Source organism: Pogonomyrmex barbatus, unplaced genomic scaffold (assembly GCF_055798465.1).
Source record: "Pogonomyrmex barbatus isolate J1 unplaced genomic scaffold, ASM5579846v1 scaffold1, whole genome shotgun sequence".
Classification (NCBI taxonomy): domain Eukaryota; kingdom Metazoa; phylum Arthropoda; class Insecta; order Hymenoptera; family Formicidae; genus Pogonomyrmex; species Pogonomyrmex barbatus.
This window is the reverse complement of record NW_028297098.1, coordinates 13,857,320-13,884,976: the sequence shown is the minus strand read 5'-3', so window position 1 is coordinate 13,884,976 and position 27,657 is coordinate 13,857,320. Positions and strand designations below refer to the sequence as shown.

Below are 27,657 nucleotides of genomic sequence, written 5' to 3'. Positions count from 1 at the left end.
TTGAATTCATCTCGTCGAATAATCGCGACTGAATTACTCGACTTTATTAATCGCATCGTATCGTATAGTTGGTATGTTAATTTACGACATTTGAGATAATTTGACGGTGCCGTGCGAATCATAAAACGAATAATAATTCTTTTATTTTTTATTTATTTCGATGAGATTTTTATTGCAACGTATAATAATGAAGTCCGCATTATGACATCGGTATAATGCCAAAATGTCACGCGATTATTCTATTTTTATTTTAATTAATATTCACACTCGCGATTAACTGCGCTTTTATAAAACTTATAAAACTTTATTCTGACGCATTTTTAGATATAAAATTTATAATGATCGCAAATGAATTTATATGATCGCAAATATGAGCCTTAATATATTAGTCTTAGCGGATGAGACGGACGACTCAATTGCACGACCGTGGTCACACTTGAGAGCCGGATCCGTTTTATAATTGCCCATGAATTTTAATTAATGCTATATTAGGTTAGCTATATAAGGTCAAGTAGACTAATTGATGAGACCGTCGGCCAAATGGAATAACACGACGATCCTTTTTAGAATAAAATTAATACTCGTTATCAATGTTTGAAAGAATAATATAATATATTCGACGTAACAAAAAAAATTATACACTTTTATATTTACATGAAGCAAGGTATGCAAGGTCAATTTATTATTAAATGTAATTTAAAATCTTTATGTGTAATATATAATTTTAATAATATTCTCAGAATGCATCAGGAGAAAAGGATATTTCTCTCCTTCTCTATCTCTATCTCTTCGTTTCGCTGTATCGCAAGAACGGCGCCACAACGCCGGGCATTCTGTCTGGCTACGAGAAAACTTCGGCGCCGCGAAGGAATTGCGTCCGAAAAATAGTAAGCCATCGGTTAAACGTAGCTTCCTTGACTTTTTCGCGTTGGATTGCGGTCCGTTGCGCTATCGTTTACGGGTGGAGAAAGAGAATTGGCGAGGTGCAGGAAAAACTGCTCAGCCTGAACCACGAATAGCAAACTTTTCGATATGTTTCAAGATATTTCGTCGAATGAGATTGTCCAACAACGAAGTAAGAAAGAGGAGGGTGGTGTTGTGTGTCATAAATTTCGGACGAAGCGAATTTCGAACAAAAGAAACGACCTGAACAATCCTTATCGTTTCAAAATTTTCTTTATCTAATGTCGTAATATTCGCATTGTTTCATAACGTATAATTATAAACAGATAATTTATATAACTTATATCTAAAAGTTTAAAAAGATGAAGATAGAACACATATATTTGTTTTAATTGTTGGATAACATTATTTGCGACATATTATGTGACATATACTTTAAATAATTTGTTTAGACTCGAAGAGTTAAAAAGAGCGATACAAATAATTGTTTTCAAAAATACGAGAAAGATTCAGGATATCTATAATGCAACTATAATTTTATATGCTTTATATGATTTTGTAAAATGTAATAAATTTTATATAATTGTAAATGTAATTAACTTGGATACATTATAATTTTATTTCCAACAAAATTACTTTCAGATCTATATTTAGCCAAATTTTAAATTTCAATAAAATGATTTTTTTCTGTGTAAAGTATAAATATTAATAATTTTATATAATTTCAATCTTATTGTAATTATCAAAATCACCGACATTTATACATTGCTCAATTTAAGTATAATTGTTTTCTAAAACATTTCGCTTTTACTAATTTTCTTTCAAGCAGCTTATTATTTTCCTGTAATCTTGAATCTCCTCGCCCTATTCTTCGCAGTTTCTTGATCGTTAACCCCGTGCCGTGGAATTTAAATCCACCGTCAATGTCGAGATACGCCGTGGCGCATTTCGGCGAGAATTGATTAAACCCGGTTTAACCCTTCGTTTGAGCCCCCACGAGCCTCGTAATCGTAAATTGGGGCGGTTCTCGTACTTGTAGCGCTATATCACCTGAAAAGCCACCTGAAAAGCGCCGTCTCTTTTCAAGCGCGACCTTTTTTGAACTTCCAGAGTGCACCAGAATGCAAAAACCATTTCGCGATACAGGCGCGAATTCGTTATATTTTAAATTTAAATGTCTATATCGAGTGATTCCACGCAAATTCCACCACGGAAATTCTGCCACGGAAATTTACATAATCAAAGCCATACCGTAGATATCGTTTAATTTTTTTTTTTTCTAATATTAAAAATAGATTCTCATAAAAATGTCAAAATCGGCGATTCTGCATTGTGGATTTTGTACGTCCAATTCGGCACTTCCTTCGATATCATCCCCGGTTTACTGCATCACCGAACGGTTCGTGAAGTCCGGAATCGCGTGAATCTCGAAGAAATTGTCTCGCCAGGCAGGCGGCAAGGGAGGAAGCGTTTTCGTCGTGACATATATAGGGGGAGGGGTGGCACGACGGAGGGATCGAGGCACCGAGGGGTTGTTCTATCTGACGTAGGATAAAGCTCGCGCGTAACGGGCCGAGACCGTGTTCCACGGATGGACTCTTTTTAACCCCCATATGGGTCCGCTACACGGACGAACACGTTAATATCATTTACCTGCCATGTCGTTGCTCGTTGCTTCGACCGTGGCATCCACCTTGTGTTTGAATAACGAGTAATTTCAAATTTTAATCACATCGGCATTTTACTTTGTGCTTTGTCCTCGCACAATGGGAAATGTGTTATTGGCAAACTTACCGTACTATCTTTACCAATCAAGCCAAAAACGATAAATTGTGCTTAATTAACAAAAACGTGAGAAATTACAATCTCTCGTTCATATGTAAAAAACATATCTGTGTTCTCGAATAAAATGGAGAAACCGTAACGGAATAATTTATAAGAAATTAACACACGCAATTTTTATCGATTTAGTTTTTTAACAATCGTTAATATATATATATATATATATATATATACATATATATATATATATATATATATATATATATATAATGTTTTCATTTACACGAGTTTTTATTTTAATGAAAGATCCTTGACGAGCATGTGAAGTTATGGCTTAGGTTTTGGCATTTCATTACCATGTTAAATCGATAATATCGTTTCCCAGCTATTTCTCCGAAGAATACTTCATGTTCATCTACTAATGGTGTAAAAATTTATCAAACGAGGAACCTCTATTTTCTGGAACTTTATTTTTAGCTTTAAAAAATAGAAATAATCAGTTTTACTCTCGTTCACTTTTAACGACAACACACGACAACGTAATTTCTAAATTACAATTAAAATACGAGATGAATCGCAAAAAGGTTAAATAATTCATACGTTGTTCCTGTTTTCATACAATTTATCCACCGTGTTTGACGAGGAGATTGGGAGGAACGGTTGAATTTTCATCTTGTTTGTCATGCACAATCGTTTTGCAAACCTGTCGCTGACGCTGGGCGTCGGGGAAAAAAAGGAATTGAGACTTTTCGATAGCCGACACAGGCCGCGGAAATGAAAGGACAGGCCTCGGTGATTAAAAGCCCTTGGGCGGCAATTGATTTTTTTTCCTCGCATCCATTACACTCACACTCGACCGATGGACACGGTTTGTTCTACAAAATGTACGAATATCGACGAGGCGGTTGCGCAAATTTATTGCGCGATCGCCGTTTATTTACCGAATTTCAATAATTCCAGTTGGCTGGCTAACATACGAAACATTTTTCAGTGAAGAGCGAAAAGTGCAGCTCTCCCCAAAATGCACATTCGGGGCGCGTTTAACCAATTTTCGGTATTCAAAGTCCGACGGGCTTGCTCTTTTTATATTATTGACCCTGTTAATAACAATTTTAGTAATATATTTATCAGAAATATATCTCTTTTTGGAATTTTGCGTTTTATTACACCTCTTTTCTTTTTTTTTTCATTCGACACGGAGACCAGTCCGATTGGCATATCCGTCGAACCGCACGATCAACCTCACGTAAAGCTCACGTCCGGCCGATCCATTTATCCCTGCGGGAGAAAATAAAGAGGAAAAAAAGCTTCGTATTTATTGGCTTGCGCCGCGACAGTTACATATTGCAACGTGTATAAGCGGAGAGCCTTGCGTGTACAGTTGCTCGATGGAGTTGCTGGATCACGAAGTGCGTTTCATTGCTGCCTTCCTCGTAGGCTACCCCGCGCGTCATTGCGGAACGTATTTTAAAAACTTGCCGTAAAATGGATATAGTTGTCGGATCGAAACGTGAAATTTTTGATAAAATTATCTTACGTACGTACACATAATTTTTTATTAATGCAAACATTTATTGGATTCTTAATGCGTATTTTTTTTTTTTTATTTTTCATATTACTTTCATATTATTTAAAAAAAAAAAAATAACCTTTCCTCTCTGGAGATTTCTAATTCTATGTGCCACTTTCTCTTACGAGCATCTTCTGACATAACTCGCGCCGCAGTCATATGTATCGCCGAAGAAGGATCGATATTTTATCTTAGCAAAGAGACGGAAAGAAACACGCGCGTAAGAGAATATTTTCTGTTAGATTTGCAAGTCCAGGAGCTTGTTCTATCTTCTTGTTGTATCTTCCATGAAGCATACATCTCCCGTAGTTCGTCTCGACTTCCCTATCCATCTTCCTCTCTCTTCCCGCGACTGTTCCCTTTTTTTGTCTATCTCCCTTTGCGTTTACATATCGTCTGTCGACGCCGTCGAGTACGACAAAGTAGAATTTCAGCGCACGGCACTTTCGCCCTCGCGTACGCGATAAGAGCACTTTTCTCTTCTCTTTTCTGGATGAGACTACTGAAACTGAAAAGAGAGAAAAGTTTATTCGCATTATATAATCGTCACAGCCGTACTTCAACGTAAAGTATACGCTGGAAGCGTTCGTTGAAATATATATATTTTTGTTGCACCATGAGTGAAAATTATATTAGATAAATAATAGCAATAACGAATTAATTGTTGAAACTAATAAAGACATGAAACTAATAATGACATTTTTATTGAATTATTTTTTATATGTTATATAATATTTGTGAGTGTTTTTAATAATATTTTTTTTTCTTACGCGTACGAGAAATATAATTATGTCTTTAATACTTTTGAAGTGACTTATGTGACTTGGAATTGTTTTTGAAAATGCGGAATAGCTTGAGAATAGGATAGTTGAATTCGTTGCAAAAGTTGGCGCGCAGAAGTTTGGAAGTAAGGCGGAAGCAGCGAAATTCTCTTCGGCGGCGCGAGAATTTATCACGGCCACGAATCTCGCGATTCGAATCCAATTTTCGAGATATACGAGACCACGCGCAATTTCCTACGTTTTTCGGATTTTCTACGTTTCCTCTACTTTCACTTCCGCCGCATTCTTCCCCTTGTTTACCGTTCGGTATTTGTCTGTCAAAAAATGATATACTGATCCACCGTGGCTTAGGTGGATAGAAACGCCAATCTTTCTTCCGTTATTTGTGATACAGTGACTCGCAAAATTTTTCATGCATGCCTAAGTTACTTCGACACGATTCCGCACATAAATTAGATTCCAATGCAGACACAGCTTATTTTTTTACACAGCGTATTTTATTAATTTTCCTGCAATATTTTTAGGTACATATAAATAATTTAATTGAATACACGTAAAACATAAGGGGAGAAGCGTTAGCAATCCGTTCGACGCATTTAATGAATATGTGCATAAATTACGAAGATTTTGATAAATGGACAATTATGAATAATTAATCGATTATTCATAATCCACTATTGCACACGTAGTCGTGAAATTGAAATACCTGTGATACGTACAAAAGTAATTATTCCGGCTTTTTCATTCTTTTACGATTCCCCATTAAACGCATGTCACTTTGCCCTTCAAAGTCACCCGGTCGCCTTAACATAAAATGGATACGCGCAATTATCGCTGCCTCCCTTTTGTCCGTCGTTGAGAGATTTTAAAAGCTTCCGTTCCAAGTTCGATTAACGCACCTCCCCCTTTGTTTTTTGTCCAAGGTCCCGCGCAGCGTTAGTCGTTAGTCTCTCTTTTCCTCTATTTTGTAAAAATAAAAGTTGATCGTACGAGCAGATCCCATTTAGCTTGGAAAGTTATCTCGAGGAACTTTATCAGTCGGAACGCTCTTTCGCGCTTTGTTTTCCACTTATCCTCGATGCCTCTTTCCTCCGGACAACCATTTTCCATTGACAGCCACTTTCGATTAATATGCCGATAGAAAAAAGTACCATGTGGTGCATATTCCTTACGGGTTATCTCGTACGCACGCGGGGATTGTATGAAAATACAAACCGAGAATATTTTTTTTCACAAAGATACAGTATCGCGAGGGAAGCGAAATGTGTCGCGAAATGAGCGGCCAATGAGCAGAATGTGAGTGTCCGATAAATCAAAGCTTTTTAAGGGCGGAGGGAAGATAAACCGTCGAAATTTAGCGAAATCGAAAGCGAGTCGAAAGCGGAGGACTAAGGAAGAAATTGGCTGACCAAATGGGACTCGCGGGAGTCAAAATGGAGACAGTTTAAATCGAGATAAAGAAAATAAGAGAGGAAGAGGGATGAAGAGAGAGAGAGAGAGAGAGAGAGAGAGAGAAAGGGAAAAAAATAAGGTGTTCGATGGGCTTTTTATCGAGTGATTTGGTCAAGCGGCTCCCTTCGGAGCGATAGCGGTCGTCAATAGTTGAACGCGGAGAAGAACCCACGGCTTTTCCTCCCTCCCTCCTTAGTCATCACTTTATCTCGCCTTGTTACCTTCCCCCGATATCTGGCGGGAAACTTTGTGATTTAATTGAAAAGAGATTCATCGTAACTCCGTTCGCGCGGCGCGCTCTTAATCCGCGGTCGAGGAACAACGGGCTAATCTACCGCCAGTCTTGCGGATTGCCCGACGCTCATCGCGACTGAATAGAATTCTCATTAATTTTCTCTATACAGAGTATTTCAAAAGTGAAGGTCAGTCGCCCGAGAGGTGATCGGCGACCCAAAACCAAGAATTTGGAAATGCGTTGTTTTCGAGTTATCATTATTTTTGGGCCCCCATCTCTCGACCTCTTGACCTCGATTTACGGAATACCCTGTATACACGTCACAGTTTTGCGCGCAACGCTAAACGACCATAAATTCGATTTATTTGTTTTGTTTATCTGCTATTTTTAATGTATTCGGTGTGCGATAAAGTGAAATGTCTTGTAATAACACGTGGGAGAGAAGATCCTTACTTTATCGTCGCTTTCCGGCGAAAGGAAACCTGTTGTATAAGAAACTTCGTCACGAGCGAGCTGTCGGGACGAGCGTTACGGCGTGAAACGAAAAATCCAGCGACGAGAGCGCGCGAGATTCAATGGGGGCGCGAGAAAGAAATTTTTCCCTCGAAGGGGTCGGTCGAAGACGGGGGGCGGTGGGCTCGGGGGTAGGTCTCTTCTATTGTTTAACTTGATAAATGAAGTAGTCGGGCGCTCGGAAGCTCAATGCCGCCTGCCCGGTACACAATGCAATGGCGGCGATATATTGTTCCGAGTTAATTCAATGTCGGAAACTCGCTCCAACCCCCCCGCGCACAGGTAGTAGACGTATATAGACTCGCGTTGAGTTAAATATACAATATATTTAGGCGAGACTGCCCGCCGCGCGCGCGCGCGCGCGCGCGCGCGCGCGCGGCCGTTGCGTTTCTTTTTCCTCTCCCGTTTCCGCGTCCAATTGTGCGATTCCACGGCTTCTCGATTGCAATCGTTCGTTATTGCCGTCCTGAGAAGTAAGTGCGAAGAAGTTTCGTTTCCTAATCGATTCACACCGGTTTTTTTAATATAAAAACTCAAAATTATGAGTAATAAGTAGCATTACTCGAGAGACAGAATTTTGGTCTGATAACTTTTTTTTTTGTTGAATTTATATTTTTAGAAATATACTTGTTCAAAAATTACGTTTTTCTAATTTTGTTAATTATTAAATTGATGATTTTGTGATAATTTTTACAAATCATCGGTTTACTAGATAAAAAAACACAATTTTCATATTATTTTATAATTTTTTTTATCATCAAGTTAAGTGTAAGTCGCAAGTGTTAATCAGAAAATGAAAATTGAGCTGTAGAAATCTATACGAATTTATATGAATCGTCTTGTGAAATTGAGATAACTTGCATTTCAGAAATGATGATGGATGTAAATGCAACCTGCAAGACAATACGAAATTTCATCTTCGTGCCGCTATTATGTATTTTATCACCTGCAGCCGCGAAATGTGGTTGCACTTTGTTTTCAATACGTCGTCAAGTGTCTTTTATGACGCGTTGATCGAGGTCTTTTTTTTTTTTTATTTTATACGTGAAATAACGCTTGTTGACCATATTTAGGGGTTGACCATATTTAAAAAAGTTTAGTTTCTTTCATGCGATGCGAGCGTTTTATTGGATGGAGTGACGGTCGTTGCAAATTACGACGTGATAAAGTCAACCCGAAGCGATGAACGGGATACGCTGTGTAAATCGGTGAAAAAAGAAGAGAGACGGAGGCCGAAAGGGGAGAGATAGGAAGTGAACGTGAGTGCCCTATCATCCTACTCGTCACGATCGAGCCTTCCTGCTTACGAGCGACCTTTATGTGGATTAGGTGAGAGAATCGTAAAGTGAAAATCCCCTCGTCCGCCCGGCTATTCCCGGGCGAGTGCGAAGGGTGATGAGGATGATGCCACCTTGCACACGAGGAGAGGAGGCACTACCTCCTGCGGAAACGGACGGAAACGATTTAAGTTTTTTTAAACTGATCCCTGAAAAATTTAATCGAAGTCTCTTCCAAGTCTCAGCTGTTTCACTTTACCTGACGCTTTGTCCCTCGACTGATTTCGCAAACACTTGGAGAGCTTCACACCTCGAAAAGAGCGGGTATCGAGGATAATTAATTTAATTTTCGATAAGAGTGCAATTTTTTCGATGCCATAAGTAATCAAAGAAATTCGCAAATCGCGTTTTTCTATCATCGGAAACACCGTCGGCCGCGCGAGAGGAGGAAAAATTTACGATTTTATCGAAATTATCCCGGCTTTAATTCCCTGTTCCGCCTTGTAATGTTCCTCGTGACTTCGCTAACGAACGGGCGAGAGAGCGAGAGAATGAGAGAGAGGTAACGCAAATTGTGATACGAACGTACGCTCTCGCGCCGGAATATCTTGTATGTAAATGACCGAGATGGAGTGCAGGGCAGAGATAGAGCCGAAGATTGGGCCGTGACGTGCGCGAGCGCCTCGAGTGTCTTAATATCGCGAAGAGGCGAAGAAGCTGCGAGGCAACTTTGTCTTCATTTTCATCTTCGTCTTCGCGTCTAGCTTCTGAGAGTCTCATTTTCCCAGATGTATTTACCTCCGACATGGATATTTATAATTTCGAGGTCGTATTAGCATTTTGAGAATAACAAGCGCTTTAACGGAGCAATCGACGCGCAGAATTTTAAACAGCCAGGCGTCGTCTGCGGCAAAAGCTTAAAATTAAATTTTAATAATTTTTCTTATTTATTTGTCTGCTTGTACGAAGGAAATAGATAATCTCAAAATCTTCTTTGTTTTAAAAACTTACTCTCGCAAATTTACTTGTAAATCTACAAGCCTGAAAATTTTCTTCTCAAGAAGACATGTCGACTTTTTGTTTCAGAAAGCATTTTTTATACTTGAACGAATACGTGTTGCTGTTGAATCTCATATTTTTCCTCTTTCTTTTGTTCCTTCTTTTCGATTGATTCCTTTTTACGTTGCGTATGTCGGAACTTGCATTTTGGACGCGAAATTTGTATCTCCGTTACATTTCGCACTCTGATCCACTTAGCGGCTCGCAGAGCGGAGGCTTAAAGGGGCCCGGTAACGTTTTCCGCGCCGGAGGCTTATTAACTATAAGTGTCTGTTCCCGGTAGTGCTATTTATAAAATTAAGACTAACTTTCGTCTCTTCTAATACACACGGGGCGCTTTTTCAGCTCCGCTCTCCTCGCCCGTTAGGGCAGTCGCTTCTTACCGGAAGAGCGTTAGGGCGAAAATAGCATCGGAATAACGAATATCTAGTGGCGGCAGAACGGATTTATGGCGATATTGTCAACGGTCGTTGCATTCGTCTGTCGCGTGGTAGTTCCGCTGCGAATATTGAGTAACTCTCGCGGCACAAATCTAAATTCGAGATAACAACCCCGAAACAAATGGATGCTACAATCCCCCCCCCCAATCCCGTGATCAGATCTGATGAAAGATCGCAAAAACTTGAATAGAAAAAAATTATCCCATAGCGAAGTGCTCGCAAGAGTTCGGTATCGTTGACACTTGTATAGAGAGATAAAAATTTTTTTTGTACAATTACAAGTGGCACAATTAAGATGAGAGGGTGATCGGTAGATGGATTCCTAGCGAAGCGGAAGTAGCGGCACGAGAAAGCATTACTGGAGGATCCGTGCCGGTTAATTAAGCCGAGCGCGAAGCTGAATGACGCGATTCTAGCTTATGTTCTCCATACCATTTATGACAATGACAAATGGTCCCTTCGACGATTCATCATCTCTCTCCTCCCTCCGGATGTCCCGAGTTGTACGTGCTACATTTTTGACGGCGGAACGAGTACCAGATAGCTCCCTCCGACTGGTCCTAAGCGTCATTAGATGGATTTCTTGGCTTCGCGCTTTCATCTTCCGCGTCCTTCCATTTCTCTCACGCCGCACTTCTCGGCATTGTGATGTCAAACAACGTACAAAAAGGTCTCTGAACATGGATATTATTTCTTAATTTAGAAGAATAATTCTTTATTAGAACTTTTCTGTCATTAAGAACGGTTAAATTTAGATTTTTTTTTTCCAAATACCGCGTTTGGCTCTTATTTTTTATTTGTTGTTTAAATTTAGATTATAATATTTGCCCCATGATTTTCTTGATATTCAAATTTGTTGTAAGTCTCTGAAAATTAATAATTTATTTCTTAATTTACGAAGAATAATTCTTTATTAGGATTTTTCTGTTATTAAGAATAGCTCAATTTAGATTTTTTTCCAAATATCTGCGCTTGACTTTTATTCTTTGTTTGTTGTTTAAATTTAGATTGTAATTTGCCCTGATTTTCTTGATATAGCAGCATTCAGATTTATATGTAGCGATATGCTAATCTCTGTGCCATGTGTGCTGGCAAATAGAAATATTTCACTCGCGTTCTTAGCAGACAGTGGGAGGATGGAATGACGTAAAGAAAATCGGAGATTTGGAGAGAAAGGTATACGTATCTCCGGTCTGAATTAATGGCCATGGTCGTATATCTAATCTCTTTTACTCAGATTAGTATAGAGATGAATGATGTGTCATTGGTCGGGTTTGCTCGTACATTATTCGGCACGTGCCACAGATGCCGGGAAATTCTCTCGGGATCGCAAAACTGAGTTCGAATAGGTCTAATCGCGCGTGAATTTCTGCTTTGATCATAATTTCGTTGTTGTTTCACATGCGAGATTGATGTCGCCGCTTCTTTTCCTGTTTCTTTCTGGTTTCGCATTGTTTGTTTCAAAATGATCGTTACAAGAGCGGAATTTCCGCTTCTATATTACATTGAATCATTCATAAATTATGTAAATTATGTAATTGAAATCTTAATTATAAAATAATACAATATCTCCAAATAACAAAGCTTAACGTAATTATAAAGCCACCGAGTAAGGGTAGGCTCCGATAAGAAAGTAGAATCTTTTCTGCCTCATTAAATTTGCATTTGGTAGGACGAGCTAATGTTATGGAGTCACTCCAGCTTTCCATTTTCGCGGTAACGATGGCAAACATAATCAAGCGTATCTCGAAAATGAATCAGCTTGTTTCGTCTCGAAGATTTCAATCTTCATTTTGACAGAAGATACTCAAAATAATTAAACTCTATGTATAAATTAAACTAGAGGACAGTCAGCATTTTACAAAATAATTTCTCTGCGAACTAATATACAGGAAATATATTAAGTAAAAATGATAAAATTTCTTATAATTTGAAATATTTTTTAATATATGCGTACTTGTAAAGTTGATATCTCCAAATGAATTTTTACAAAATTAATATCATATTTAATTGCCGACATTTGTTTATAAATAATCCCTTTTTTGTTCATTTAGCAAAAAACAGTTATAAATAAAGAATTAAAGCAAATTGCATTATGAGCATTTCTAAAAAATTCAATCTGTATGTAATTAAAAAACACACGTGTTTATACTAAAATTTTTATACTAAAATACTCTAATTCTTTGTTTGTTTATAATTCTTTTTCGTTGAGCGGAAAAAATGATTATTTATAGACAAATGTGAACAAATTATGAAATTAATTAAATGCAATATTAATTTTATAAAAATTCGTTTTTGGGGATGTCAATTTCACGGATCTCTATATTATTGTAACTTTTTATGAATATTTGAATTTCCGGAGCCGCTGGTTTCTCCGCCATTAACAGCACATAGATAAAACTTTCTCAGCATTCATGCCTTGTGTAACGTCAAGTTTCTGAGAAATTGGCGGATATTTTTATTTGCGAGAGGCAGAGGATAGAGCGACGGATACATTCGCGAGGAAATACTGTTTAGAGTACACACCGGGGGAAGTCGTGCGTACTTGTAAACGTGCGCGTGAATAGATCGTTTCCGATTCGGAAAGGGCTCCAACAATCTCGATTTTCTCGAACCTTATCGAGTTTCAAAGATTCCCCGCTTTTCTCTGCTATTCTTCCTGCCGTCCCGTTCCCTCCGCGCTTCCTTCCGGCTTGCAGTTTCGGCTACGATAAAAGTCCGTAAAATTAAATATTGATTTTGTTTGTGAGCGATGGCAACGGCGTCTCGCCTTTCACGTCTCGTCGAGGAAAGAGGTTTTGACCTTCCGAGAGAGTCTATCGCTGGTCCCAAACCAAAATTCACTTAGGCGAACTTTAGGAGGTTGAAACCAGATGGAATCCTTTTCCGACTTGGCAGCGACAGGATTTAGCTACTATGCTTTGTAATAGAGTTCTATTAAATAAAAAAAATTTTTTTTTAAATCTTACATATTTACAAAACTCTAATTTTTCATCTTTAGCAAACTGATATTCTTTTTATTTTAAAAAATTATTGTAAAAGTTAATTCTCCTCATCATAAATTTTAGCTGCGTTTGTTCAATCCAATCGCTTATCTATCGCTAATGCATTCAATGCATTAGCTAATTCAATAATTAAACAATATTGTTATTTATTTGTATTCTCGTAAAGCTAGACCGCAGAATACATTATCGTCGATACTTGATATGCTAAATATCTTTATTCAATTTTAGTTTAATCTCTTTCTCTATAGTTGAGGGGGACATTTTGCGGGTCCAGGACGTCGCGTACGTTATTGGATTAGCCCGAAGGCGCATTGTATATGAAGAACTTTCTCAAACTCCCGGCGCACGCTATCATGATAATGCGATAAGGACCATAGAAATTATTACGGTCACTAGGAATTTCACTAAAATTCCCGACATAACTATCGTCCGCAAATGGCACCTACGTAATGACGTTATGCCGTGGATTAATTCATTTAGATGGAATCGATTAATCATGCTGAGAGAGAGAGAGAGAGAGAGAGAGAGAGAGAGAGAGCGCGCCGCTCTGAGACTTATTTTTGGCAGTCACGTTTCACGTGTCGTCTGCTCGTAAAACACACGTTTACAGAGGAAATCTCTCTCGAGGTTATCAGCGAAATGTATTTTATTACAATTGTTACACGAAGCTTCTTATTACGAATGCATCGCGACGTTGTGGTATCACGTAACCAATGACGTCCACCATTGACACGAGCGTAGACTGTTAAGTTCCTCCTCGCCTAATGGATACTTCCGGTGGCGTGGATGCATGTCTTGGATCGGCGAGATGGAACGGAGGCAATAAAGATACACGGGCGCGTCGGAGATACACGGAATCGTTGTATTATCGAGAGGGAGCGAATCCTCGTGGGCATAAATCATCGTGTCAGAACAAAATTCGTTCATTTGTCTATCTGTTATAATATCGTAAGACCAGCACGTTACATGAATATTGCAGAACATCTGCGTGAGAGAAGGAGCGCAAAAGTTTTGCCATATATCTCCCGACTATTTTGAACCTGTCAATCAGGAAACGCGGTTCTGAAGTAACTTTTATTAATCGAACGAGTTTTGATTTTCGATTTTACCTCGGTTTTACCTCGATTTCTACACGCGGAGAGAAATGACCTATAATATTAGCTCGATTTTTGTTATCACTGCTAAAAGTTGGATATTAGAGATCCAAAGACATAATCATTCCACGGTTAAAATTTTAGCTCCGTTGGCTAATTCTTTCTCTGCGTGTATCCGAAAACGAGATATTCCAAGCGCTCCTTTTTAAAGAGCCGCGTGACTTTAAGGGACCAAATGGGAGAATCATTTTCGCATGAATCTGATAATTTCGAACCGAGAAGACTGCTCGTATAATCCGAAGACCTCTCGGATTTGGCGTTTTACGAGCGCTCTCTCACGCATCCCTCTGCGAGAGAGGGAGAGAGAGAGAGAGAGAGAGAGAGAGAGAGAGAGAAAGAGAGAAAGAGAGAGAGAGTACATTGCCATTCGCTACCGCGTCGCTACGGTGTCGCGCCACGCCGCACCGCGCCGCGCGCAAGGCGCGCATGTGACGTATGCGCCCGACGCAACGCCAACATCGCCGCTGCCACCGCGACGAACGTGACTTCCCCTCAGTGGTCCGTGAAACGCGATCGCGGCGTTACGTTCTCCCGGTTCTTCCTCCCTCGTGGACACGCGGGATCCGTAATCCCGCGATTCGCGGCTACATCGATCTGCGTGTCGGTGCCGCGTTGTTTGACGGCTGCGTCGAACGATCTCGCGGTGCGCCGTGTAAAATTATCGGAGGAGGGATAAGTGAGTTTGTAAGGGACGAAAAGGGGTGCGTAATTCGGTAAAAAGGGAAGGCAGGGAGCCGGTACTCCCGCGTTGACGCGTCATATCTGAAAGCGATAGGACGTGCGGAGAGAGAAAATACTGGAACATATTCCACAACTCTCCTTCCGCACCGCTCGAAAGATCCTTCGATGATCTTTCGAGCGTGCGGAAATGTAAATCCCGCAGAATGAAAAGAAACCGATCGTCGAAATATAAAATTAATTAAATTAAAATATAAAATTCGATTTATTATGTCCCGACGGTTATATATTTATCTTTTGCTCATCTCTGCTGATTATTTAATTAACTTGCTGTACTGAATCTTTTTTTTGTACCAAATGTTGCATTGTTTTGCTCTGCTTTGTTTTATTATCCACTTTTTCTCTCGTTACCGACAAATGTAATTTGACGATTGAAGCTGTATGCAGGTGAAGCACTGCGATCGTATGGCGCAATTTAGCAAGAATTAGTGTGAATTCTGCTAAATGAATCCTGAAACGGCCGTTATTAGATTATGCGATAAACGCGATTAGCGATATATCGCATAAGTGGTGCATATATCAGTTTGAGAGTACCAAGTTATGCATAGTAAATGGCAATAAATCATTTAAAGAGCGTCAAATGCGCTCCACTCCAGATGAAAATCTCAATCGCGACATAATATTGCCACTTTTGTTATTTATCATCATAGAATTATTTATTGTCGTGAACAGAGATCCAAAATTAACTCTTTTCTTTTCGACTAAATTATCTTTCTTTGTCACAGCTTGAACAAACATCGTTTCTAAAAGTGATCGTTTGAACAGCGGTGTTAAAGCAATTAGTAGCTTCTTTCTATGAAGGCGATGTCAATTAATGGCTAAATCATACAGAACGAAATGAGAAATCAAAAGACAGCTTTCAGTCATGATAACTTGTTTAATTTACAAAACACAACGGACTATTCTCGAACAAGGTTGAGTTCATTTAATTTTCATACTACAATGTTTCTCTAATAAAGTTGGCAATTATTGTCTTTTAATACTTTACGATATCTTAGTGAAAATAGTAAACACTTAATATAATTGTAATATAAAATTAAATACATATAAATAATAAATTATAAGATGAATAAATAAATATATATACATATATACATATTTCGGATAATTTAATAATATATAAATATTTTCAGGAGATTGTTGAAAAGTATTTTAAAATATCATTTAGTATTGTATTGTAAATTATGCAAATTTTTTAATTATTTTAATAGAATTAAAGTTAAAATAACGCAAGCTATTATAAAACAAACGTTTACAAATCTTTACAAAAATACTGTTTTGCTTGAGTAACCGCGTTTAATACACGTGCAAGAAAAGCGCGCGTATCTTTCTCAATCGGAATGCAAATACGATAGCGATTTACGACGCACGAATACAGTATTTCACGCTACAATGTTTCTAACATAATACTCTCTCTCCGAGAATATCGCTGATCCTTTTTAATTTCTATGAAACTTGACGTCTTATCATAAATTTTTTTCAGGAAAAGATTATACGAAGAATTCATGCATAATAAATGGTTGGCTAGAAACCAGAGCATACTGTGTGCCCTATCGTAAAGAATAAATTATGGAGTAATTTTTAGTTTCCAGATTATCAAGATATTATGCCAGTTCTATAATAAATATATCAAGTTACAATGATAGATTATTTGATTCAGAATTAATTTTGCCTCAGTAGAAATATCGAACTTTCGAAATCAACACATTTCTACAAAACCAATTTTAAACTTTCAAGAAGCAGAAAATGATAATACTATAAAAAAATATGAATAATAAATTTTTCTTTAATTTAGAATTTAATTTGTAAGCTTCAACGGAATCTTAATCTGAGAATATTATTCCTAAGTACGTAATTACACAAATACTGAAACTTCAGAGAGGATGTAATAAATGATGAACTTTCTTAACTTTTTTTTGATCCGTCTTAAAATTTCATTCGTTTATTCTGGGGCGTTGACTGTGGAGAGTTATTTTACATTGTCGTACGACAATTAATCAAAAGTTTGTCCTAGTTGCGCATGTAGTACTTTTAGAACTTGTTACATAATTAATTCTGGGATCAGAATCTGTTTGTATCCCTTTAATATAAAGCGTTGTAAGAACTATTCGTAACTCGTGAGAATTTCCTCACAATCTTTGTATGTCATCGCTTTCACTTACCGTATCTTTATTTATCTTTTTACATTATTAATTCAATGTTTCGTTTCGCATTTTGACTTATTTATCTTACTTTTCCTTCTTATCGCGTTCTTAAAGGAATTTAATTTCCTGACCGGAATAAATATCTCTCCCCCTTTTTAAATGTTGCTTCGCGATGAATGTTGAGAATAAGGGTGAACGAAAATTAAAAATCTTGAGAAATCTCGACAGAATTAAAACGGATCTTAAAAACATTTACGACGAAATAAGCTAAGGCTGCGTTTTATTACTTTACATAGAACCTCTATTATGATTTTTTTATTACGAACTTACGACTTTAGAAATAAAAACGATATTGTTGAGGTGGCAATATTTTTGCCGTTTTCTTCTAAAAAGGGCTCACAGAACATTTTATCCTTTTTAATTAATTCAATAATATTTAACAATAAAGAGTTTAAAAAGATTGAAACTTTAGCGTTCACTTAATGAGAAGCACAATTAAGAGGATTCGTTTTAATTCATATCTCAAAAAATTTCGTTGAATTATTCTTTCTTGGGGAGAAAGTCAATTGCGGATGAACCTTTAGATCCGTGTTATTACAGTCGACCGTCCCGTTAATTGTCGCATTGCGTTGGACAAAACGCTTCTTGATTTTTTTCCCCAAAAATTACGTTGGCCCTTTTCGCCCTTTGATCAAAGCGCTAACCCATATATCCGCTTACGAGGGAGGTAAAAGCGGTATCTATTCCAGGTGGTATCAGTCGCCAGCATTCAGGACCAGCCTCCTCTTTTCCAATTAAGCTTTGATCATGGGGCATCGGGGATGTACAGAGCGAGCGTGCGCTCCGTTTCGCCGTTCGTGTCGTTGGTTTAGAGGAAGGTTCAAACGAATGTCGCTCGACGAAGGGACGAGAGAGGCGGACGTTGTAGTGAATGGAACAAAAATCTCGTTGGATCGAAATCATATGTCGTTCGACTCGCGTCAATGCGCCGGGAAGCACTTGAAAGGCACTCGTTTATAGCATCTAGCGCGTTCGCGCCTTCTCTCCAGAGTCCGAGTCTTTCGCACTTTAATTGGGAAGTGTATTTTCGACAGGCCTCGAGTCAATCTCTCGATCAGTCATTTGGTTTATCAGTCATTTACGTATTCCTTTTATTTGCGCGTAGTAGACGGACATACGCAACGTTCCGAAACGTTGCCTTTGATGATCGAAGCGAGATTTTATTCATTGTCAATTTTTGAGATCGATCGTTTCTTTCACATCGCAGTATCGAGGAGCGATATTAATAATGAAAATCGATATAAATTGTTTCTTGCAAATGTACGAGATTCTCAATTAACGTTGCAGTTGCAGTCTTTGATGCTTGCTTTTCAGTCAGGGGAATTACTGGCTCGTGACTAGTTCGCTTAATTTTACGATAATGTCACTTGTTCAACTATTGACGTAACAATAACCAGTGTCGATTTACAGACAGTGCAGAAGTAGCTATAGTCAATATTGGGCGAACTTATCTCGAGCGGGAAAATAATAAAACTACCGCGCGCGCGGACGCACACAAGCGGCGAGAAATTGTGGAAACTAACTTTCTGCGTGAACTACTTTCGTCCTGCGATGCTCCTCCGGATCTTTATGGCATGATAGCGCGGCAGACGGGTTCTCTATTTGCTTACCAAATATCGGAACAAATCGAGCTTTAATGAAGGACGAGGCGAAAGTGAGCAGCCTCTCCTGGGGTGATTGGTATTAGCGAGAAAGAGAGAGAGAGAGAGAGAGAATAAATATTGATCCTCCTATCGGCGACTCGTGAAAATTAGAAGTCGAGACCGCGACCTGTTTTCCCGGCCAGCATCCGAGCACACGTGAAAAATAGTCAAAAAAAAGTGACGCGTACCCATAATTATCCGATGCGATCCGATGCTGCGGTTGGGTCAACCTCTCGATAATTAAATCGCAAAAAAAATATATTTTTTACCTCGGACTGAATTTATCCTCGCGATAATGACAGATAAATTTATCCTCGCAGATAAATATTGTGAATCGAAGAATTTGCATTCAACATTTTTATAAAATAGATATCGAATTTCGAAGCTTTCTACGGTGTAAAATACATAGTAAGCCAAAGAGACGATTATGATTTTAGATTTACCGAAATATAAATAAGGATATAAATTTACGAGAAAGCCAAAACAATATGTCATTATTATCTTTGATATTTATTATTATATATATATTTTGTTATAATTTTTATTTTATTTATTGCACGTATATTTCTTTCACGAGGTGGATGAGGTAGAATCTCGTTCTGCTGTCTCGTGAAAAAGTCGCTTAAAATATCCTCTAAACAAGACGCCTTGTTGGGTTTGAGATTTTTTTTCTGTTTATCCTGTATCTCAATTAGTCGAAAACGAACGTGTCTCTGTGTACATTCTCGGAGAATGCACGCCCTCCTCATATTTTCTTTCTCGATTGTCCGTGAAGTACTGCACCGACTGACTGCATCGTGAAAGGCGACAGGCGGTGGCAGGAAACGGCACGTTTCTTTCTTCTGGAAATCGCGCCTTTCGGGACTCCCAAAGCAAGGCTTAAAAATACCCCACGTCCGAAAATAGTCGTGCAGAGAGCGACGCTCTCGACAGTCCTCGATGACGACGCCGTGTGACGATGGCAGGTCTCTCTCGCCCCCGCTGAAAGATTAGAGCCCTCCCTTTTCGTCGTTTTACAGCGTCTCCCCTTTTCGGCTCCTATAATCCGCTGTTTCTCAGATCTTTCTTACCGCGACCTACAGGAAACGCGGCCTCACGTGACAACCCAGTACATAAATTTATGCAACAAAAATCAATAATGAAAATTTCGCGTAGAAGCACAACATTCGCAAAATATATGTAACTGAACAAGAGCATAATGAATTGATACTTGAAACTTTATTTTATTAATTTTTAACTTAACAAACGTAGAAAAAAATCTTAAATTGAAAATTGTCCGAATTAGATTTTTTTACAAATTTAAATTTGTTAATAGAGATCGCGGTGACAATTCGGAAAGCACAAATCAAAACGTTAATAACGTCCAACTTTCGGTACGGATTCGTATCAGAGTTCAAACATATCACTCACATATCCGTCTGTTTGCGAATGATTGTCGGGAACATTTTCGATTATAGTGGACAATATGACGCGGGAAATGATGGTAATCACGAGGTGATAAATTCCGCCCGCGTCGATATTTATGGCAGGCGATGAAATCATCGCGGGCGAACGATTTTGATTAGTGCCCGTAAATATAATTCTCTCATCGAGACCAGTGATTCATCGAGAGTGAATTGATAAATCATCAGTGATGCAACCCGTACATACCGAAAACAACAACTCTGCCTTAGACATGGAATCCCTCGAGGAGATGCTCCGTAAGGTAATCGTAATTCCCTTTTATCTCGTATGATTAGTTTCATGATAAGAGAGTCAGCACGGATTGTTTTTTCAATTTTTATAAAAAACTCGATTACATTAAGTAGAAAGTTGAAGAATATTAATTATTTGAAATATAAAATTACAAAAGTAAAATTTATTAATTATTCTTATTAAATCTTTATACGAATATATTTTATTTGAATGTAAACAAATCTTGATGTAAGACTAATCGAGTATCGAAAGAACTTTAAAAATATTTTAAGAAGATATAAGATATCTCAGAAAGTTCGATTAGAAGAAAAGAGTTCGAAGTTTCAAAACAAGCGTAAGTCCGTATGATGGTTTTCTTACACGTTTGTTCAGCGTAGGCGAAATTTTTCTCCAAAAGGAGGAAAATTATCTGAAGAATAGGGGACAAAAGAGACTTCGCGGAGGAGAGGGTTTTTAACTGCGGCTTCCTATAATGTATTCCGTCAGGCATTGCTGAATGGACCACTTAGCGAGAGTCCACACTTCGCCACGTGTAGATGTTCGTGTATATGCCGCGTGTAGGGTAAAGCGAGTTCTCTAGCAGAACGTTAATGGCCACCTCGGCGGAACAGCGCCGAAAAAGCGCCGAGAAACCCTACAGTAACCAGTTTTCCTAGCAATTAAATCATTTTATTTCTTACGTTAGAAAAAAAATTCTACCTCAATTAACGTCATTTGCCACAAAAAAAGTGTTAATTAACGTCCAACTAAAAAAAAAAAAAAAAAAAAAAATATTTAATACCATTTATATATATAAGAGAAAAAATGTTTTAAAATTAAAAATAACTTCTCTTTTCCCTTTTCCCTTTCCCTTTTTGAAAGTTAATTTTTTATAAATTTCATTTGTTTTAAAAGGCAAATGAGAATTGATTTTTAGCTTCTCCCTTTATTGGAAACAAGATTTACAAATTAAATTTTCTAAAGTATTTGGACGAAATTAATCGAACTAAATGCTTCCGAATTTAGATTAATAAAGAACATCATTTATCTTGTTGCTTGAACTAAATTCACAACATTTATGACATTTCCATTAATTCTCTCTCTAACGTTCTCGTATTGTAATGCAATCTGAGAGAAATTCTTTATCGCTTATATTATCGTTCTCTGTTGTCAGACACAAGTGTCGTGAAACGAATGTCAGACGTAAACCTAGCATAAAAGCTAGGTTTGTATTATACCATCCATACCGCTGTCATGCACAAATGTCACGAATAAATGTCAAATAAAAAGCTACCAGAAAGCTAGATTTACGCTTTATGGCGTGATATTTTTATCTGCCATTTCCCCCCCTCGTTACCGCTCTCCCGGTATAGTAATGCCGAGCGCGACAAAAAAATCGTCGCGTTCGTTTACGAACGCTGAATCATCGGTTCATTGGCCGAACTTTAAACGCTTACGGCTCAAAAACGATTGCACGCGTGATACAAAAAGAAAAAATCGCTCAGACCCGGTTAATTTCTCGCGGTTTCAGGCCCACCCGTCGCGTTGGGACATCGCGAATCCCGTAGGCTCACCCTGGGCAACGGTCGAATTTAATCCGTCCACCCGTGCGATCTTTCGGGAATTATAATGCAAAATGAATTCGCGATACTGCCCCGGCGGAAGGGTTACGGAATAATAACTCGGCGCGCGCGTTTTCCGCTCGCGGGATGTATCTATAACTCGCGGACGGAATGCATAATTCAGCATGCATTTGCATAGCAGGATGCGCGGTAAGCGTCGCGCGGTAACGTAAACTGAAGCTTAAATAACGTCGCATATATATGCACGCGTGTGTGTGTTTTTATGCGTGCTTACGGATGTGTGTGTGTGTGTGTGTGTGTGTGTGTGTGTGTGTGTATGCGCGCGCGCGCGCGCACATACACGTACGGTAACGCATCGTTTGCCCGCGAAAATGGAGCAGTTAATTGTCCTTCCGTTACCGTGCAATTACGTTTGTCGCGGGGGATAATGCCGTTTATCGTGTCTACTGTTACTGCTGTAATTACTTTTGTAATTAGTATTTCTTGGAGGACGCGCGAATCTTGAGCGCGACAAGTCTCGAGCGTCTCGGCTCGCAACTCTCGATTCCAATCTCAATTTTATTCCTTTCTCTCTCGGACCCTTTTCTTTAATTTTATTATTATAGAGACGCCGAAGTATGCTGGGGAAAGAGGGAGAAGAGTTGTATTTGTCGTGATAAAATTCGAAAATACCAGGCGCTTTCTCGCCAAAGCTCTCAGATAAAGGGCGCGGTTTAAAATCCGCGAGCGAATTAACCGACGTTATACTTATCACCTTATACTACCGGCGCAATAATTAATTCAAGCGATTTCCATTTCACCATGGAAACGATGATCAACTTTTTTTTTATTTTATTATATCGAATGCATTTGAAATTCAGAATTTCTTTTTTTTTTTTTTTTTTTTTTTTTAAGAGACAAATCATATCGTATTTTTATATTCCGGTTCTGATCTCTGATCTTCGTTTCTTGTTTCGTAACATGCAGTTGGATATGATTCTTTTCCGGAAGTGAGCTTCCGGTTATGTCGGCAACTAAGCGAGAAAACGTATCCGAGGCGAAAGGGACGTTGAGCTTTATTGCCAAACAGACATTTGCGAGTTTCGCAACGAGGGCGCGGGAGCCATCGTGGAGAGAAAGCCCTCGGCAGAAAGCTTTTTCGGCCGCGGTTGCTGGCCTAAGCGGCTTTTCGTTTGCGGCAAGGATGCGTATTATCGACCCTTCTTGCCACCTAACTGCGACTGGCCGAAAAATATTAATCCTGGCCGTCAAACGCACTGACGGCGGAATAGACGAGTTGACGGGGTGGCTTTCTCGCGGTACACTGAAGACGAGGGAAATAAGAAAAAAATTGAGAGTATTTTCGTTGTAATACGCTACTAGAAAGGAAGATATTTCATCAGAAGGGATAAAATCTTCAAAAAGAAATCACAAAATCAGAAAACGAATTTTTATATGACTAATAATATTTCTAAATTCTGCATTCCGATAGTTTTTGAGAAACTATCGGAGAACTTCGTCTTTTCTTTTAATTAAAATTATTAATATTTCACGAAAAAGAAAAACCTAGCAAGTTTGTGTATAAGATTAAGTTTGTGTATAAGATTGATTAGTATTATTAATATTATTAGTATTAGCAATAGGAAAAAGACAAAGAAAGTACAAAGAAAGATTCTATTTTATAATATCGAGACAAGAGTACTATTGCGTCTTGAGACATTATTAAGTGGCCAGATAAAACTTCAATCCGTATCAGGTCGAGGAGCGACGGTTCTTGATGTGACGATTGGCGGAAGTTTCCCGCACCTTTCAGCGAACTTTTCCACACTTTTCGCCGGTGACGTACAGCGAAAATGTCGACGGCACGATTTCGCGTTTCCGTGTAAGATCGTATGTGTGTGTGCGCGCACGAGGAACGACGGCCGCTATCCACCACCACCACCCCTATCACCGCCTCCTTCCTACCCCTCAGACCATGGAGCGTAAAAGGGCAATAAAACACACGGGACGCATCTGGGTTACGAGCTTTACAAGGCACTAGTTTCTTTCTTTATCTCGTGCCGAGGCCATCACTTCCGCCCTAAGCGATTTCTCGAACGTCTCTCTTCCGCCCGCTCTCCGTTTTCCTGTAACCTCCGTGTAACTTGTCCCTACTACGTTCAGGGTTGGATCTTCGTGCGACCTGGACACTTCTGGTCCGAGATGTAACATGCGATGTGACACGTGTAACGGACATAATTACATCGTTGCACGATTTTGACGTTTCACTTGCGTTCCTCTTCCATATTCATTTTTCTCTGTTTTTTATTCTTCTTAGCATATTTTGTTTTCACCAAGATCCAAGTTACTTTTATTCCGAAATACCAGATATAGCGAATATACCAGGATATTAATCTTATTTATGTTAATACGTAATTTTTTAATTTTAATTATATTATTTTTTTATTTTGTAATTTTTCCATTTTCCATGAATTTTATGTATATTTTAAAGGTGAATAAATATCGTATTTACGATGATAAAAGATCCATCCCTGATCATCCTATCACTCTCTGATCGTCCTATCGCTTCGTTTAAGATCGCCTCTCGTTTATTTCCCCAACTCCCTTTTCTTTTCTCTCTTCTCGAGTCAAGAGAAAGACAAAAGGAAGCAGTTGTAAGGTAGTACAACTTGGATGTCCCCTTCTGCACACATCAAAACCCAGTCCCATGCCACTTGTATCTCCGCTAAGTCAGTGGTTTTCTAAGCTTTTTACGATTGCACGTATCTCCCATCTTATAAACACTTAGCTGAAACGTCAAATGGGATTAACTCTATACCGTAATGAAACGATTTTAAAAGCGTATAAAAAGGTAATGCGTTACTTAAAACATGAAAACGGAATAAATTTAGGACTTTAGGAAAATCTATTCTAGAGCGAAATCCTTGTAAAATAAAAATGTTATAATTACGTGTAACTAAAGCTCGCGTTTACGTATAACGAAGTATTTTATCAATCCTAGAGCGTTCTGTCGCATTGTCATTATGACGCGCAAGGCTGCGTCTTGAAAATTGGCATTTGCGCCTCGCAAATCCGCGTTGAGCCGTTGTTATCATGTCGCGTAAGGTGGGTGTAAGTCGACCGAAAAAAAGAAATCGTGCGATCCTTCCTAACGATGATTCAGACCACCACGATGGCGACGAGGTCACCCTGTGTACATAGCGGCCGGCCGGCACTTCCATCGGTCGTCCCGCAAATAAATGTCGCGGATTGCACTGGGAATTGGACACGTAGGCGCGCGCGCGCGCGCGTTTTATTCTCGTGGCGGGATGCATCGGCGGGTGCAATAACGATAACGGCGATCGTATTAACGCTCGTGACGACGTTACGTGACGATGACGGGCGGCCGTGTTACGATCGCGATAATAAAGAGAATACGAGAATTAGCTCGGCCGGATGATAGCCCGATTCTCGTTCTCTTGAACATTCGGAGTATCTCCACGACACGAACACGTGTACATACACGTTGAATATCAGGTCGTTACGCCTACAAAATAGCTGGCTCTGGAAAAAATCTGTCCTCCCTCGATAGAGCGTCCTTGTAAAGTAAAAGTGTAATTATATTTTTATTATATCCGATTATTAAATAAGGCTTGGTGTCTTGCGCTTATGTGTGACGAAATGTTTGATTTGTGTCTATTTATCCTCATACATATGCATTACTGAGAGATTTAAAATGTAAGTATAACGGATGTACAAAAATAAATATTTTGAAAATTAACAAAATTTATTAACCATTATTACCAAAATATACGTTATTTTTTATTTTATTGTTACAGACATGATGTTGAATATCTATTTAATATTAGTAATATTTTGTTCATTATTGAAATATAAAATTATATTGTACTATTTGGTGATAATTGCAAAAATACGGATTCAGAAGCATTTGGGCGATTATGATAAGCGCGATGATATAATGATTCATTCGGCCTATTGATAATATTAAGGGAGGAACTAAACAAGGGTCGATATATCACGAGATCAGCGGTGAATCTCGGTTTTATCGTATCGACGTAATTTCCTTCTTTCGCTCATAACCCTCGTGGTGAAACCATCCATACGTTCGTTCCATACTCCTTTTCCTAGGGGTTGGCATAGTTTAATATACAAGGCACGGGAGAGCGATCCGGCTTCTCGACCCCGGGATTTCGTTATAAATAAGGGTCGTGCACTCGCCCTGCGGTATCGCACAAGAAGAAACGCTAACGCACGAGGTGCTAACCGTTATACGTCCTCGTTTTCGTCGGGCTAATTCTACCGACCATTACTCTTCCCCCGTACCGAGAGCAAGCACGAGGAGGGGAGTGTTCGATACAGCACGATTTTTCCGTAATGAATAGGAAAGTTAAATCGAAAAAAATAATAATTGATTTCATTTTTTGTCGTTGACAAGATTTCTGTGCATTTAATTTTATCCCAAACTTTTAACGTTCTATTATTTCTTAAAAATTATTTTACTCGACTTACTTTGTAGGAAAAACTAATTATTACAACTAATGTAATTTTTGAGTAGTAATTTCTAATTAATTAATAATTTAATAAGAAGAAATGTGTATAAGTAACGCGATTAAGAAAAATAATTTATTTTTTTATGTTTTTTGCATTGAAGCACGGAATATAATATAAAAGAATTCATTTATACCGTGATAGTGAAAAATTTACGGTAGTTATGGTGGTCTCTCGTCAATTCCTTGAGAATAGATCAACGTGAATGGACAGAAATAAAAAGTAACAGAAGGCTATTCGACGATCGCAAAAACCAATTTCCGGATTGGAGGATTAGGCGTTCGTATTTTCGCGAGATACGTCGCAGCGTTACGGCTCGTATCGTTTTTAATTTATCTACTGCCTGCAGGGCCATCGTATTTAATAACAATCACGAGAAGCGTGCCGAGGGATAGAGAGGGAAAGAGTGAGAGCGGAGTACGTGAATCACGTAACCGGAAGTAATTTTCGCTTCTATGTTTTTTTTTTTTCTCGTGCCCCTGGAAAAGAAACAAACCGGATTGCCGTTTCTTTTTTCCGCCCCGGCGTTCTTTTCTCCTTCGTACTTTCCGTGATTCTCTCCGGCCGCACGCGACAACATCGGGAACCGGCCATAAATTTCCCGCGCACAAAGCGAACGAAATTCAAGAAAGTACCGGTTCCTATGTTTCGCGTCACGCGAGCCACCGATAACATTAACGAGCCAATCCTCGCGACGACGACGTCCCGGCGCGCACGTGATCTTCCGACGATCGAAACGCGAGAGGGTGTGTGTTATCGTTCCACGAGTTTCACCCTTCGTGCTTTATGCGTGGACCTGGACAAATTATGAGACACCCCGGTCCGACCACGGAAAAAAAAAGCTGCTCGTCGCCTTCCTTTTCCACCCCAAAGAGAACGCTTTCTTCGAAAATTCAACGAACACGTCAACAACATCTTTTCCTGCGATTAATGTTCTTACTTCCACTCTCCACGTGGACATTTTTTTCTGACAATAGATAGGGAATCCGGTACTGTCATTAGTTGTGAACATATATACGAGGATTTTATCGTAGTTTTTCAAAGAATCGTCAAGAATGACGAGTTTGATATAGACAAGAATTCATATATCTAGGATAAAGACGGAATGCACCATGC

General features: G+C 38.8%; 1 protein-coding gene across 11 annotated transcripts in view; it reads left to right on the top strand.

The window, feature by feature from the left end:
* Nucleotides 1-27,657, top strand: part of LOC105431858 (uncharacterized protein CG43867) — a 62,715-nt gene that overhangs the window by 13,300 nt on the left and 21,758 nt on the right. Inside the window, exons 1-2 of one of the 11 annotated variants that reach the window (XM_089080082.1) lie at nucleotides 14,661-14,848; nucleotides 20,215-20,462. The exons of 8 other annotated variants lie outside the window; for them this stretch is intronic. In XM_089080082.1, the coding sequence (XP_088936208.1) occupies nucleotides 20,391-20,462 (72 nt within the window). In that variant the 5' untranslated portion in view covers nucleotides 14,661-14,848; nucleotides 20,215-20,390. Of the gene's footprint in view, nucleotides 1-14,660; nucleotides 14,874-20,072; nucleotides 20,463-27,657 lie in introns of those variants that run through there. 2 more of the 11 variants (XM_089080078.1, XM_089080069.1) reach the window with 2 other exon arrangements.